This window comes from Protopterus annectens, chromosome 6.part0 (genome assembly GCF_019279795.1).
Source record: "Protopterus annectens isolate FY-2018-M chromosome 6.part0, PAN1.0, whole genome shotgun sequence".
Lineage (NCBI taxonomy): Eukaryota > Metazoa > Chordata > Ceratodontiformes > Protopteridae > Protopterus > Protopterus annectens.
Window position 1 is genome coordinate 1532472626 of NC_056737.1, and position 16414 is coordinate 1532489039.

The 16414-nt window shown below is 37.1% G+C and overlaps 1 protein-coding gene across 1 annotated transcript in view; it reads right to left on the reverse strand.

Moving 5' to 3' along the window:
• Positions 1 to 15821, reverse strand: part of DBI (diazepam binding inhibitor, acyl-CoA binding protein) — a 99916-nt gene extending 84095 nt beyond the window's left edge. Inside the window, exon 1 of the mRNA XM_044074995.1 lies at positions 15676 to 15821. Within this exon, the coding sequence (XP_043930930.1) occupies positions 15676 to 15684 (9 nt within the window). The 5' untranslated portion in view covers positions 15685 to 15821. The remainder of the gene's footprint in view (positions 1 to 15675) is intronic.
• Positions 15822 to 16414: the final 593 nt, after the last annotated feature.

Sequence of the window (16414 nt, forward strand, 5' to 3'; positions counted from 1 at the left end):
CAGGTGGATTAATTTCTTACAAGTTTACACTTTTCCAGGATGAAATGAGATGGTTAGTATTTTATTTTAAATTGAAACAGTAAACAAACCACCTGATTGTGATGTGTAGCAGTAATTTTAGACACTGATGAAGCAATAAAGGCTTTTATTGTAGATGCTTGTTATTGTAGATGCTTGTTATTGTAAATTGGTTATTTAGAAGTCATTCTGAAGTGAAACACCAAGATTTTTTTATAATTAAAAGCAAACTACACTTAAACCATAACAGATAAAGTACTATCCCATGGTCCTTTGAGCACATCTACAAAGGTTATACCGTGCAATATGCAACATTTAAAACTGCACTTCCACACAAAATTTATGATAGGCAAATGAAAAACAAAACAGTGTAAATGAAACACACACAAGTGTAGGCAACTCATGACAAAGGCCATCTGTAATGCAATATGCACTTTATGCAAGTTGTGTTCTGAAACACTAAGGGGTCCCACTATTACAGAAAATGCAGAAGACAAACTGATAAGAGGGAGACAAACTTGTGCAATGAAGCATCACACACAGTCCTTGCATAATATTCAGAGTCCAGCATGATTAATGATTTCCAATTTATGTTGAGTGGTCACATTGTGCTACATTTTATGCATACCTTTTACTCAGCGAAACTGTTCCGGAAGCAGGACTCTTCGACCAATGCATATCTATACAATTTCATGTATAAAATTTATATGTATTGTATATGTGATTTTTTTAGCAGACAGACTCCGGTCTATTTGACCCCAAATATATTAAAGTACTTTATCATTAAGTTATTATGCAATAAAAATATTTACAATGAAAAATTAAGCGTCTGTTAGAAAAATATGCATTAATGTGTGTATGCTTAATGCCAATTAATAATCAAAAGAATTAACACGTTTTTCATTCTATTTTACATGCATTGTGTTATATATAAATTGAGTTTCATATGAGACTGAAAAAGATGCTTTTTGAAAACTGCAGTATGCTTTCTGAAGTTTGCAAGATGCCCTCTGACCTAGTAATTGCTAGCACAGCAATATTCATGTTTTATGCCTTTTGGAAATGTACTTGAGAAGCAGGTGTTTATCTGCTAGGTCAGGAACGAATGAATGAACAATACTATATTCTGTAAATGTAATGCTTTTAAACAATCAGCTCTGTTCGAAGCATGGCGGAGGCACCAGCAGACAAAATCCACGAGAAAAGAAATAGCGTAAATTTGTTTAATTTTCCACTTTCGTCCGTAGACTTCTTCAGAATAACACATACTGACACAAACAAGGTTTAAATAGACAAAACATCACTATGGTAATTAATAAGAAACAATCAATGATGTCATGACAACAATTAACCACAATTTAAAAAATAAATGAATGATAAAAAAATATATATATGTATATATATATGTGTTCTCAAGTAATATGTAAACAAACTAGGTCCTCAGATTTATTAACCTTCAATTTCCTATATTTAAGGAAACATTTAACATTAGTTGTCTCATTGAGACCTGGTGGACGGTCAGACCTCAATTTGATCTGCCAATATGTCTCCCTCTGTAGAAGGAAATTTTTAAAATCCCCCTCCCTTTTGTCTTTCTTACAGACCTCCAAAACTGAAAATAAAAATTTATTGAAAGTCAAAAGGGAGGGGGATTTTAAAAATTTCCTTCTATGAGACAACTAATGTTAAATGTTTCCTTAAATATAGGAAATTGAAGGTTAATAAATCTGAGGACCTAGTTTGTTTACATATTACTTGAGAACACATATATATATATACATATATATATTTTTTTATCATTCATTTATTTTTTAAATTGTGGTTAATTGTTGTCATGACATCATTGATTGTTTCTTATTAATTACCATAGTGATGTTTTGTCTATTTAAACCTTGTTTGTGTCAGTATGTGTTATTCTGAAGAAGTCTACGGACGAAAGTGGAAAATTAAACAAATTTACGCTATTTTCTTCGTGGATTTTGTCTGCTTGTTTCTATTTTATTAGTTTTCTTTTTGTGATTTACTAGTTTGTTTTATATGGCTGAGGCGGCTGAGGATCCACTTATGAATCTCAGTATTCATTCTACTCCATCGGAGAAGATGAATTTAGGTGCCTTACTGATTAGCACCTTAACGGACATTAAGAGCTCATTGCAGTTCCTTGTTTCCAAAGCTAATTCAACTGAACCGACCACCAAGACATCCAGTCCTGTCGGATCGTTTCACGAACTAGATACCGTGATTTGTCTGGATAACCAACTACCGGCAGGAAAAGATTTGGGGCCTACTACATCGCGCACTATTGGTCGAACGACGTTGAGTCATTTCATTGACCGTGCTGATAACCCCTTTGGATCTTTTGGTAATGCCGACGGATCAAAGAAACTGCCATTGCCTTTGCATCGGGATTTCCAGGACAAGCGAGACCAGTTGTTAAAACTTCTTAAAAGGTACAATGCCATACATTTAGAGAACTGTTATTTTTCTAGATGTATTGAGTTGCATATTGTTCCGAAAGGGCTACGTTTTTTCAAGTGCCCTAACGGGGTCACATCCAATGATTCTTTTTTTGAGACATTGACCGGCTTCTTTAATGAAGCTGGCCTTCAGTTTCTTAAACTTTTAATTGATAACAACACCGTTAAATTGCAGTGTTTGAAGGAGGAAATAATCACATCTGAATTATTTTTTAAAGAGTCCTTAAATGAGAAGGGCTTTGGTGAATTTCATGACTCCATAATTAAGGAGCTTAAACACTCTTCTGTGGACAACGTTAATCGGAAACATGGCAAGCTACTTCGGGACTTTAGTGCTTATGAAAATAATTCAGCGTATTTGTCATTTGTTAGTTCTAACAAACCTCACAAGGGTTACAATGGTTCAAAACAGACATTGTCCAAGTCCAACAACCAGTGGGACAGAAAGTTTGTTTTCAACAAGGGAGGTTTGGTTACTTCAGATGTAATTGAACATCTTCCGAACAAGGGACTAAATTCTGTTCCTGATTGTGATCTTGCCAAAGGTAATCTTGATATTAATTTTGGTGAGAACGATGTTGAGTCTATCACTGCAGCTTCAGAATTAAAGTCTATTTCTAATACAGAAAGTGAATTTTTGAATGCTATAGACAACAACATCGTTGTTAAGCCGAAACAAGCTACTAATTCAGGTACGGCCTCTGTTAAAGCAACAGCGTCTTCTTCTTTTGTCAACAAGAAAAATCAAGCATCAGTAAAAACTGTGCTGACCAGAAGCCGAACTTTTCTGAGTTCGCAGTCTTCGGGGGACGAAACCTAGAATTAAGCAGCAGTTTTTTTAGTGTTATTAATTTGACTAACATAGTTTTTACATCTGATGAGATAAACATTTTAAAGTTAGGGCTTAATTTTGTACCATGGTCTAGAGCCAACTATGTAAAAACTGTGATTGACATCAAACAGTATGTTAGGAAGTTAAATTTACATCATTTATTGCATGATATAGGTCATTTTGACAAGGTTTTTGTCAAACCTTCCACTTTTTGTCCCAATTTAAATCATACCATGAAGGTTTTTGAGGAGAATTGTTTACAAGATGTTGAACATTTGTTAGCTTGCAGTCAAAAATGTGAACAAAACTTAACGAAAGCTGAAGTCAGAGCTTTAAAGAACTTACAGCTTGGATGTAATAAAGTGAGATTCATGAAGAGCGATAAGGGTAACAACATCGTGGTCATGAACCAAAGTGATTACACTGAGAGTATTCTGAAACTATTAGGTAACACTGAGGAATACGAAACTATAACCCTTTTTGACATTCACAAACGTCAAAGCCTTATTTATTCCTTTTTATATGAGGCATTAATGGATGGGGAGATTAGTTCGGAACTTTATGACTTTTGTGTCATTGACCAACCCCGTATTGGTGTTATTTTTGGGATTCCAAAAACCCATAAATCCCTTGTTAACCCACCCTTCAGACCTATAGTTTCATCTCCTCACTGTATCACTGAAGGGTTAGCCCTGGTTATTGACGCTCTTTTAGGCCCTGTCATTAGTAAGGAACCCTCCTTTTTACGTGATTCATGGCATTTTTTGACAAAAATCAACCAGTTTGTCATCGACAACGGTTTTGATCCCGAGAGGTTTGTCATGTTAACTATTGACGTTGTGTCCCTTTATACCTGCATTCCTCAAGAAGAGGGCATTGAAGCGGTTAGAAGTTTTTTAACTAATTTCTATTCCGGTTTTTCAAAGAATACTATTTCTTTAATTTGTAGATTTCTTGAAATCATTTTAGAAAATAATTTTTTTGTTTTTGACCAAATTTATTACAGACAAAAGAGAGGCGTAGCAATGGGGTCTTCAGCAGCCCCAGCCTACGCCAATCTTGTAATGGCATTGTGGGAGCGTTCATTTCTTCCATTTTTAATTGACAAATATCATATTTTATTTCATTGTCGTTTTATCGACGATTTGTTTTTCATTTTAGACTTTAAAGAGTTTTCTGTTGATTCTTTTTTAAAGGATATCAATACATGTAGCACATATTTGAAGTTTGTCATTGGTGACTATGGCCTCAACATCAATTTTTTGGACGTGAACCTTAGATGGGATTTTGATGAGATGAAGTTACATAGTGGCATTTATAGAAAGAAAACTTTCAATAATGGGTACCTTCACTATAAAAGTGCGCATCCCAGACATGTCATTTCCAATATCCCAAAAGGGCAGTTCATAAGGGCTAGTCGCATGACTTCCAAGGATAGTGATGTTTTTGATGAGTTTTGTTTCATTATTTTTTTATTTTTTAGTCGTGGTTATCCTAAAGAAGATTTAGTACACACGGCAACTGACATTTATAATAAGCGAGTGAGTCTTTACCCTCCAATTCTAAATGTATGTTTGAATAACGCAGTGCATAGGGCAATTTGTAATAACACCTTTGGCTCTAAAATTGTGTGTTCACTTGGGATGAATTCTGACAATCAATATGTACAGGACATTATATTTAAAAATTGGCGTATTATTAAGGGCAATGCTGAAATGTTTGATTCATTAGGTAGTGGTCCTTCATTTGTTTTTCGTAACGATCAAAATCTTAAAAAGATTTTTGAAAGAGGCAACAATATTTCACACTGTACTTTGTTTAGTAGTAAAAGAGGAATGAATTGTTGCTATAATTGTAACATGTGTAGATTTATATTGACTGGGCCATACATTTCAGTAGGCAATTTTGATAGAACTTTTTCTGTTCCTGGATCTGTCAATTGTTGCTCCTCAGGTGTGGTTTATATTGCCTTGTGTTCGTCGTGTACCGCCTTTTATGTGGGCATGACGACAAGGCCATTAAAAACTAGAATTAGGGAACATTTATATTGTATCAAGATCAAGGACGAAAAAAATGCCCTTTTTAAACATAGTTTAGTTTGTCCGACTTTCAATAAATTTTTATTTTCAGTTTTGGAGGTCTGTAAGAAAGACAAAAGGGAGGGGGATTTTAAAAATTTCCTTCTACAGAGGGAGACATATTGGCAGATCAAATTGAGGTCTGACCGTCCACCAGGTCTCAATGAGACAACTAATGTTAAATGTTTCCTTAAATATAGGAAATTGAAGGTTAATAAATCTGAGGACCTAGTTTGTTTACATATTACTTGAGAACACATATATATATACATATATATATTTTTTTATCATTCATTTATTTTTTAAATTGTGGTTAATTGTTGTCATGACATCATTGATTGTTTCTTATTAATTACCATAGTGATGTTTTGTCTATTTAAACCTTGTTTGTGTCAGTATGTGTTATTCTGAAGAAGTCTACGGACGAAAGTGGAAAATTAAACAAATTTACGCTATTTCTTTTCTCGTGGATTTTGTCTGCTGGTGCCTCCGCCTTGTTTCTATTTTATTAGTTTTCTTTTTGTGATTATCTGTTCGAAGCATGAGAACATGTGCAGCTGCAGAAACTTAGAGATAAAGTAGACAAAGGATTATTAGAGAAATGAACTGTTAGCATGGTGCTTGAATTAGCCATAGTACCTTGAATGGTAACATAACATGCATCTAACTGGCAGTAATCAAGGCCATATTGTTTTCCTCAGGAAGTTTCACATAAATTGAAAAATTAGCAGAAATTCATGGGAATGATGGTCAACAGATGATGAAAAAGGTGGTAATTTGTTACGTCAGCTTGGTAGGCCATGTCTAGTTAGAGAATGTATAAAAACGAAAGTATTTCCTGTTTCTAGTTAGACAAACTCTAATAGCACGTTTTTGTCTCCTTGCTGCAAGATTAAAGTGCCTTAACCTGAACCTACTGTGTTTTGATCATTTTTAAAGTATATTTTTCCTTCGACAGTGTCAATATTTATTTTAATTACATTGGTTAGTATAAACATTTAACTCTTCAACATATAATACCTAGTGTTATGTTTTAACATATGACTACTATTACTTCATAACATGTTTTCCATCAATTAAATATGTTTTTATTTTATATTATGTTGATGTTACCCAATTATCTACTATAAATAATTTCTTTGAAATAAAATCATTTTTTTATTCAGGTTAATATGCCTTCATCTTGAACATTTATACTACCACCAAAGCTCAAGAAGCAACATGCAATTTTTCACCATTTCCCAGTGTCTACCATCAAAGCACATCAGAACATCAGGAAAGTGGATGTATGAGTAAATGCAAACACACGATTTCCAGCAACACTGATGGTGTTAGTGCTGCCGAGGACTGGACTTGATCGCAGAGTGCAAAGACAAATACACACAATACAGTTTAATCCATCTACAGTGCACAAAACATTCCTAACACTTAAGGAAGAATTTTTGTAAAAAGTATCAAGTAGTTCAAAGCTTAGAAGTGCAATTCTAGGGCCAAACGTCCATTTCACTATCACAATGCTCAGTGCCTCTACAGCTTATACCCACAGCCCATTAACTTCAGCAGGGAAACAGATCAAAAGCAGACAACTGTCACAATGACTGCCCATTAGGTTTTCATTTTTAAATACAAATTTTTAATTCTTACTTGTTTTATTGCTAATTTTCTTTATTTTTATGTAATAATGACGTTATTGTTATACAGAAACTCCGGACTAGTTAATGCCATGAACTTTCGGATTAGTCAGCAAACGTTTTTCTTGGCACTTACTGTTTTCGTATATATAAGTTGCAATAGTTACAATTTGCACTTAGTGTAAAGTGAGTAGTCGAAGCACATTGGTTTAGAAAGTACTTCTTTCTATTTAAGTATGTTTAGACAGTCTTTCATTTCTATTTTTACTTTGATGTGCTTTGGCTTCACTTGCGTCATTTTTTTTTTTTTACTGGGGTCCAACCATCCGGGTCAAACTAGTCAGGGGCTAATCAGCAGGGTCCAAACATCCTGTACCCATTGTTGCTGCTATCATTTTATAATTAGAGGGAGACCGATACAAACAAATCCCTCCCATATATTGTGGAACTTCCAACAGCATACATGAGTAACGTGATTTTGAACAAACAAAACTTTGTCAAAACAAAACGCTGATAACATGGCAAAAACATAACTAGGTAGAAAAGTTCAGCTCAATCACTCCAGCATTAACTACTAAAAGATATAACAAATGCACATCCATGTCATCTTATATGGTCGCCACCATATAAAGTTTTAAGCCCACAGACTAACTTATTTTCCACCAATATTTGTAGCAGGATTACATGACAGAGAACCATCAACTACTTCTGAGGGTAGTTGCATCACATATGCACACATGCACAGCCAGCCTTGTAAACTTCAGGAAAAAAGGATGCTCCCATGGAAGAAACACATTGTGCCTAGACAGTTAGGATTCTTCAGATTCCTTTGTAAAATGTACTGCTACAATTTAAAGAACAAACTGGCATTTTTACATCATTCTTGTTAACATTTTATCAAATGATCCATATTTCTTAAGAGTCGTGATTAGACAACACGTTTCCCACTAATGGTTCTACACACATTTCTAGTACCGCTTATAAGAGCTGCAGTTTGTCCATACAAAATACCATTCACAATACAGAAATAGTCACTTAAATGTAGAAATATATTAAAATCCCAATGCTGTTTATTATCTGAAGTATTCTTGCAAGAGAGAATTGTATTAATAGACAAGGACAATAGACTACAGATTTTGGAACATCTGGGGGACATTAAAAATACTGCACCAACTAGCAGTTTTTGTGACCATAAACGATTCTGAAAAGCCAAGTTTTTAAATGTATGACCAATTTAAGATGCAATATTTTCTTACAGACCGGAGAAGTTTTTTTTTTTTTTTTTTTTTTTTTTTAAATTATGGCACACAATATGCATTTGTCAACATTTTGAACTCCCTCCTCTATCTCTAATGGTTTACACAAGCAATAATGCCCAGTGTGTGACAGCGAAGAAATAAACTCCCACCCAAGGGTGTTCTGAGGCCCAACACTACAGGCAAAGGGCCTCTACACCCCTGGAAGGGCATTTTTTTCCAAAACACACCATGGTGGGCATTACTACCCCTAGAGAATGGGCTGTTAGTTCCTCCACACAATATACTACAGCAAGTTTGAAACATTAACTGTTGGTGAAGTACCTTGCTTCCAAAATACAAGTTTAAGTATTTCATACAAAAATACATTTACACAAGATTGCACTAAATTAATGCCAGCTGTTAACAAGTCTTAACAGATACTTCTCAACTGTAGAGATTTTTGGTATATTAGAATTCACTTATCCTTCAGAAAATGCCTTTAGCAAATCCTATACCAACTTTCTAACTGTATTATAGCAATATTTAAAATATGTCCCTTTGAGTCTTTGCCCCACATTTTAGGCTTTATCTGCATTTCGAGTTGAGAGGTATGCATAAAAGCACTACTTTTGGCTCCAAGCAGTGTTTTTTTTTTTCCTGTGAAAGGTGTGGAATATTTTGGAGTCTGGTGTTGTGCAACAGGCTTCAGAACAGAGTTTTAAATGTGCCTTTTAAGCCAGCAATGTGCCCCTAGCAGACCTGTGTAAACAGCCAATTTAAAGTCTTGCTACATTCTTGGCAGAACAGATTCTAATAAAGCATCAGGACTGTTGCAGAGAAAAACTCGGTCTCTGGCACACAAGTCCTTTTCTAGCTGCTTTCCAGTAAAAGGCAACTGGGTCTCAGCCACCAGTACTTCCACTAGCACTACCAAAGCTCCAACCAGATTTCCTCCTTTAAGCCTATTGCTCTGGCATCAGTAGGACGTTCCTTTACAAAAATGTTCCAGACTCCACTAGACTTAAAAGCAAACTAACCGCAGAGTATACCCTTAGGCAATGAGATACCGGAGAGGGGGCTAGTGGAGAACTAACAGCACAAAAAAGCGAAAATTAAGAACTCCTAGGTAGAGTTTTATCCTCAGTTACCCAAGGTAGATCCCACTAAAAGTGAGCCAGAAACAACAAGTCAAATCTCAGGAGCCTTTTGTATTTCTTCATGATGTTAATTGATCTTCCCATCTCACATGCAAACCAGATCAATACACTGAAGAAATACACCAGGCTCCTGAGATTTACCTTTTAGAGGTTCTAAGCAGCAACCATGGATTTATACCACCACTGACTTTTACTAGATACTTTACAGATTACTCATTGATTGAGGAACAAACGCATCCATCCAGCTATTTATGGCTCACATCTAGTGATCCACCTCAGATAACTGATGGTTAAGCAACTCCATCCAAGGAGAGGATCAGAAATGATTTGAGTTCTGAACTACCTACTCATCCCATACTGCGGCTTCTCATTTATAAGAGGTGGTGTACAGCTGCTTCTCATTACCTGGACACTGGTATTTCACTTTAAAAAGGAAGCAGTTTCTTGTTCCTTGCTTCAGTACACTATCCATGCCAGTACTGGTTCTGAAAGCAGAATGGCTGCAGTGCTTAACGACCACCTGCAGAGTTCAATACTGCCTTCCTTCTGCTGGTGAAGCCACTAAAAAAGGTAGTCTACCAAAGCATTGGGATCACAAGTCTCACTTCATAGCCAGGCATTTGACACTTGTGGTTTGGACTCACTTGAATTTACTCTACAGTATAAAAAAATCACGTTTAGTTTTTGGAAGAAAACTAATCACTACCTCTGAGGTGCTGTATAAACAAAGGGTTTGCAAAGAGTCAGTGGGACCCCAGAACTACTTTGACAAGGACTGTTTGCATTTTTTAAACATCACCTGTGTCCGATTCATTTTGGCATATTTCCCTTTGTTAACTTGGAGAGGATGGGCCATCGAAAAACAAATTGGGATACAATTTTAGTTATTACCCTACAAATCTTGGAAGGGATACAATTTCTGTATTACTCTACAAATCCTGGGAAAGTACTACATTTTTGTCTGAGGAACTGACCATCCCTTCATAGCCCCACATGCACTCTCTTGGGACCAACACCCCTCCTCCTAGAACATCTCACATACTCAACTTCAGTCATAACTTTATATCATCTTGCAACATTTACAACACAAGCTTGCCAATAAAATTCAGACTGCTTGAACTTTAGGAAGGAGACTGTCCCATTCTTCTGATTGTATGACCACATCATCCCACGTAAGCTGCAGCAAAAGACCAATAGAGCCTCAGCACTGGGTCAGTGAAATGTGGCCATAGCACCATGGAGACCAAAGGACAGAACTGGTTACTGGAACAGACTATTTACTGTAGAAAATGCATCCTTAGCCTCTTTGGTCAAAGAACTATACCAATATCCCTTGACTAAATTCTTGGGAAGTATGGAACCTGCTCTACCTACATGTTCCCAACTAATCAACCCTAGGCATAGGGTAGCTGTCAAAACTTGGAAGTGTTGGTTGAGTGTGTTTAGAAATCATTTAGAAAGTTCCGAGACTCTGATTTTGGTATTAGTACAATGGGGCTATTCAATTCAGTAGTCAACTCTAATTGCTCCTAGTATTAAAGGCCAACTGGATTCCAGTATTAAATGCTCAACTTCTATCACAATTTACTGTCCCTGCTACAAACAATAACAGCATTTAAAAAAACACTTATCCCACCCTGGAAAAGGTAAAGGTTACTAAAGTCTCCAATCTCCAATTCATCAATGTCTTTGTGACGCCCATGCACTGGCCCAGTATCAAGGAGCCTCAATCCTCACCACTAACACCAGTGAAGGGCATGCACATTGGGAAGGATAAAGTACACACAGTAAAGTACAACTGCCCTTAAGAGCACACAGACAGTCTTGGGGATGGTTTCTCCCTCTCTCTCCAGATTCCCAATAAGACTCTCCCTCTCTCTCCAGATGCCCAATAAGACTCCCCACTGGCACAGCTATAGAGTGGAGTTCTTAGCCAAGGTTCCAAGCCAAGTCCTCCCAGCACTCCCTCTGTCCAAAGTGTTTAGTGTCCCTGCCCAAGTAGCTGACACACTGAGATATGATTTATATGGGAAGGCTGGCACAGGTTCACTAGGTATGTCCCTTTTGCCCATGCTATAAGGTAGCAATCCACTACCACTAGAACCCCTACTTAGATACTATAAGGCCCTTCCCAAAGGGTGACCAATTTCTGTGTAATACTGTTATCCAATTAGTGTGACCAGAATTTATAAGGCTATTGGAGTGGCTTTGTACAGTATCACTAAATACATGCAAGTACTCTAGAGCTCAATACACAAAATAGCCACAGTTGAAAGATTTAAAAATATTTAATAAAAACAAGACAAATCTCCTCAATTCAACATAGTGCTAATCAAGAGCTCAGACACAGAACTTTGTCAGACTATCCTACAGTATTGTTTTAAATATAGAAAACAGCTAGGCTAATCTTAGTAATTTTCATCCATTTCTAAGAGAAATACTAAAGTCTAAATTCCTACTTACATACAGAGCAAGCAAGTGCTGGTGATGTCAGTTCTGAAGACAAATGCAAAATGCTCTCAGATTTCTTAATTTGATAATACATCACTGATGTCTCATTTTAGATTACATCATTCTTGAAACTTCTCTGGCTCCCATGAACTCAGAGTTTAACATATCTTTGTAATTTTGCACCTGCAGGAAGCCACAGCAATAAGACATTTCACATGTAAAATCTAGCAATTACCTCTCGCCCTAAGACAACAGAAAGAATTCCTTCATCCAGACATCCTGTCTCCAAGCTTTGAGATCAATCATAAAATGTTTTATCAGCTTTCTTCAAGCAGGGCGCACTGTGGTTACATTTTTGAAGTTCAGAACATTCCTACATTTAGTTTTCTTACATTTGTAAACAGCCTGCGGATTATATTAATATTTACGACATAGAATTACCTACAAAGCTCTATCTAGCTGGGCTGGCAGCCTTTCAGTTTTTCCAGTCAAGGCCAATAAATACAGGTAGCGTTCCAGCCAATTCCCTCCCCAAATTGACATCACCACAACCTCCTGAACACCCACCCATGTTGTGATGTCACAGCTCCCTGGTCCTTCCCCTACCCATACAGGAAGTAAAGGCTAGAACAAGGAAACAATGCAAGAGTCAAATCTACTGTGAGCTGTCAATCACAGCAGGTAACTGTTCAAATTACCCTTAGCATTTTGACAGCTAGGGAAGTTAGGTGTGAAGGGGGGGGGATGGGAGAGGAGTCAAAGTAGTACAATTCAGGCTTTACAAGACAGCAGTTTACTCATTCTAAAAAGCAGCAGCAGTAACTGTTCTGTGACATTTGCACTGTTTTGTGTTTTAGAGGAAACGCCACCTTTAGAAGTAAAAAAACTATTTTCTGGTCTATTTTAACACCTCAATCACTCTAAATGCTTTATTTGTAATTTCAGCCTGTTTTCCACAACATGGCTACCAATAGGGCTTGATGCATCTACATGATTTTGTAGTCCCTCAAGCCTCTTTCCCATAATACTTATGTCTGGCATGAGTCATAGAAACTTTGAATTCCCATGCCATTGACATACAATGGATTTGTTAGTCTCACTTTTCTTTACCCTCTTTAAAATCTACCTTCTTTAAAATGACTGCTTCTTTTCTGTCTGTAATCACCCTCATTTATGTTTGGCTCAGACCTTAAATTTACACTATGTTTAATTGTAAGTTATCCATCTACAGCCAGAAAACTAAGTGCATGCCTTTCAGTGTTTTCTTTTGCAGCTAAGAGGAACTGAGAGTCCCCTCCACCCACACTACTGCAGAGGTGTTAACAGTCACTGCACTGACAGACCCTTACAGAATCGATTCCTCACACTAGGAAGAAAAACCCCAAACAAAGGCCTGCAATTTACTTTTCTGGCTGTGGCTGATAACTTCTAAGCAAAACGAAAATGTACAAGGTCTGACCCAAACATAAATGAGGGGGATTACAGACAGAAGAGAGGCATGAGGATTCACATTACTGTTTTTTGAGTGTCAAAAAGGTTCTTCGCGGTTTTACCCAAAACATCTGGCAAAGGTGCTAAAAGATTCTGGACATGAAAGGTCTGGTATCCCCACAAAAAAAAAAAAACAGTTCCAGCGCTTTTGCAAATGCTTGGGGATTGGCCTTAAAGGGAGCAGCCTCAAGAAATCTAGTGGTGCAGTCCCATTACTACTTGACAATTGTGTCCACTACTAGTCCTAATCAGCTGCCCTGCAATATCCAAGAATCATTGGGGATACCTACGAATCTGAGGAAAATACTCCGTTTTATCGCTTCGGCACTTGAGTACGATTTATTGTAAAAGACTGGAACAAACAAGTTGAAAGCATACAAGAAGCCTCCATTTTCAGATGCGTAACGTGGTGACTGAAATAAGGTTAAATTGCACCTCAAGAGTCCATAGTTTTACTTTGAGTTTCAGGAAACTGAATTTTTGTTTTCACATCAAAGTGTACCTGAAATACAATTTATAAAAAATGCTCGCTCTCTTCCTCCTACAATATTAGGACATGTACATATTTCATCGTCTCCCCTACAAGAATTTCCATTTAAACACCATCCTGCAAACGGGGTCCGCCATAAACCCAAACATAACTCAGAAGGCACTGCAAAATAAAACGGAATGGGAGACTCACCAAAAGAGCACATTAACAAATTATGTTTGGACAGAAGCGTTATTCCAGGGGGCGTACACATTAAAGAAGCGTTTCCTACCCGGGGAAAGGGTGAGGTTAATGCAGAGACCAAATGGAGAGAACGTGAGTTATAGACGTACATACGTCAATTCACGTATCTACATACGCACATAACTACGAGTCTCTCAATCCATGCATGTCAGGAGAAGGCAGAAAAATAAGTGTTTGAACTATATGAAAATGGTGCACTACACATGTGAAATCGCATAAAAACTCCCAACAGCGTGCTACATTGTGTCACCCCTTGGCGGTGGAGGTATCTAGTAATGTACACACCCTTCCCTAAAGAAATAATGCGTTAGGAATTGCATCCCAATTACATCCCATTTACCTTTTAAAAGACAATTCTGAATATTGAACTGATGGCTCAGTCACACGTGGTTGGCCCGTTTCCTGACTGTGTGGTTAGCCAGTTCCATTGTAATAGAAGAGCAAGAGTCTCTTCCAGAAATTCAGGACACCAGCTCACCCCAAAGAAAGCCCTGGGTAATTTATATTTATGGGGTGGGGACAGCTCTCAAGCACAAACAATGAATGATGCTCAATAGCATAGCAAAACTAAACTCTTCTCCAAACCAGTGAGGCCTTTTAGCACTAACTTGAGAAATAAAAGAATGTGAATTAGCATGCCTTTTCTGAAGTAAGCAGACTGCAACTCTAATAATCAAATGTGCTCCCAACACATTTCCTTCTAAACTCCAATTTTAGAGGAAATTAGGATAGGCACAGCATATCCAACACGCATTCTGTGCCAACCGAGCAGTTGAGAGGAGTGTTCACAATGGGTAAAGAGCAGAACTCTTAAGTTTTTAAATCTAGCATAATACAAGAGACTTCTCACTCTAACATAAGTGCATGTTCTGGGGAGTAAGTCTAAATGTAGTCAGGCACGGGTGAGAAATGGTCACTGAATATTTCTGTAAGGACAAAAAAAATCATGCGTAATCGGGGAAGGGCACCCAATACCCTAACCACCACTGTGCGCTACTACTCACTATGCGACACAACATAATACATATACCACTCAACTATCCCGGATTTTTGACTAAAAATTGTGACACTGGAGAAGTTACACTTAATAAAGACAATGATTATAGTTCTAGACTTTCACTTCAGAAAGTGTATACCAATTCGAGTTCTCTTATTCTAGCATAGTTTCCAGTTCAGAGAATTTGAATTGGTACATCAACACTAGTATTCTGTCATTGTTTCACGTTATTAGGGCGAATATTGTAAAACTGTTTATTTCCAGACTTATCCCCGATTCGTTGAGATGTATGCATACTCGCTTTCCATTTGTAAGTTCCCAAATGAAGGACTATAGGAACCAAAGACATTTACATCAATCTTCATATTTGTCAGACTACCGAACAATAATTAAGCGAGCATCCCCAGCACGCCGAGTGTACTTCAATGTGCTTTAAAAACTGCAATCTTCTGTACAAGCAATAACTCAACTGGCTTACCACCACAAATACACGGTAAACTCCGAACACGAAAGGCTTGAGCACATGAAAAATATACTAATTTTAGACTAAATAAAACAATCACATGTAATACCTGAGACATGATGAGTGTTCCTTACAATTACACCGCCAGAGAAAGAAAAAATACCCTCAGAATTACCGGGTGAGGTTACTAAAACCACGTTAGCGGGCCGATTTAGAGTGACATGATTAAGAACGTCAGTGATTGGTTGCGAATCAGGAACACACCATACACCGTTGCCGCCCCAAAGGTCTATCAAAAAGGAAAAGATTCAACTGCCAAATCTGTACATAGGTCAAGTTCCAGGACGTGAAATCCATCTAGTAAGTATGGTTATTGGTAGTTTGTTGTGGCTAAATTCCTTTGTAGGCCAGGGTTGCCACCTTTTCAGATGCGCAAAGTGGGGCATTTTTTTGTAGAAATGTCAGATTTTGCAGGACAAAACATACCCCTGACCAGTACAAAGGATATAACTTCACTTTGTTGCCAAAATAAATTCTTATTCTTGTAGCATTTGAGTTGCTTATGCTATTTCATATAGCATTTAGGTGTTTCAGATAATAATAACTGTTTTGTATTATCGCAACCACATTATATAAACATAATTTAGACATCATTTATGCAGCAGTTTGTTTGTGTGTGTGTGTGTGTGTGTGTGTGTGTGTGTGGCGGCGGGGGGAGGGTATGTCAGTCAGTTACCCGTCCGAAAATGTTGCCACTGAGTAAGGTATTGGTATACTGTAGTTGTTTATCGCATTTTGTTATATTTGTTAAATGTATATTTCGGTTAGACATTCACCATCATCTTTTA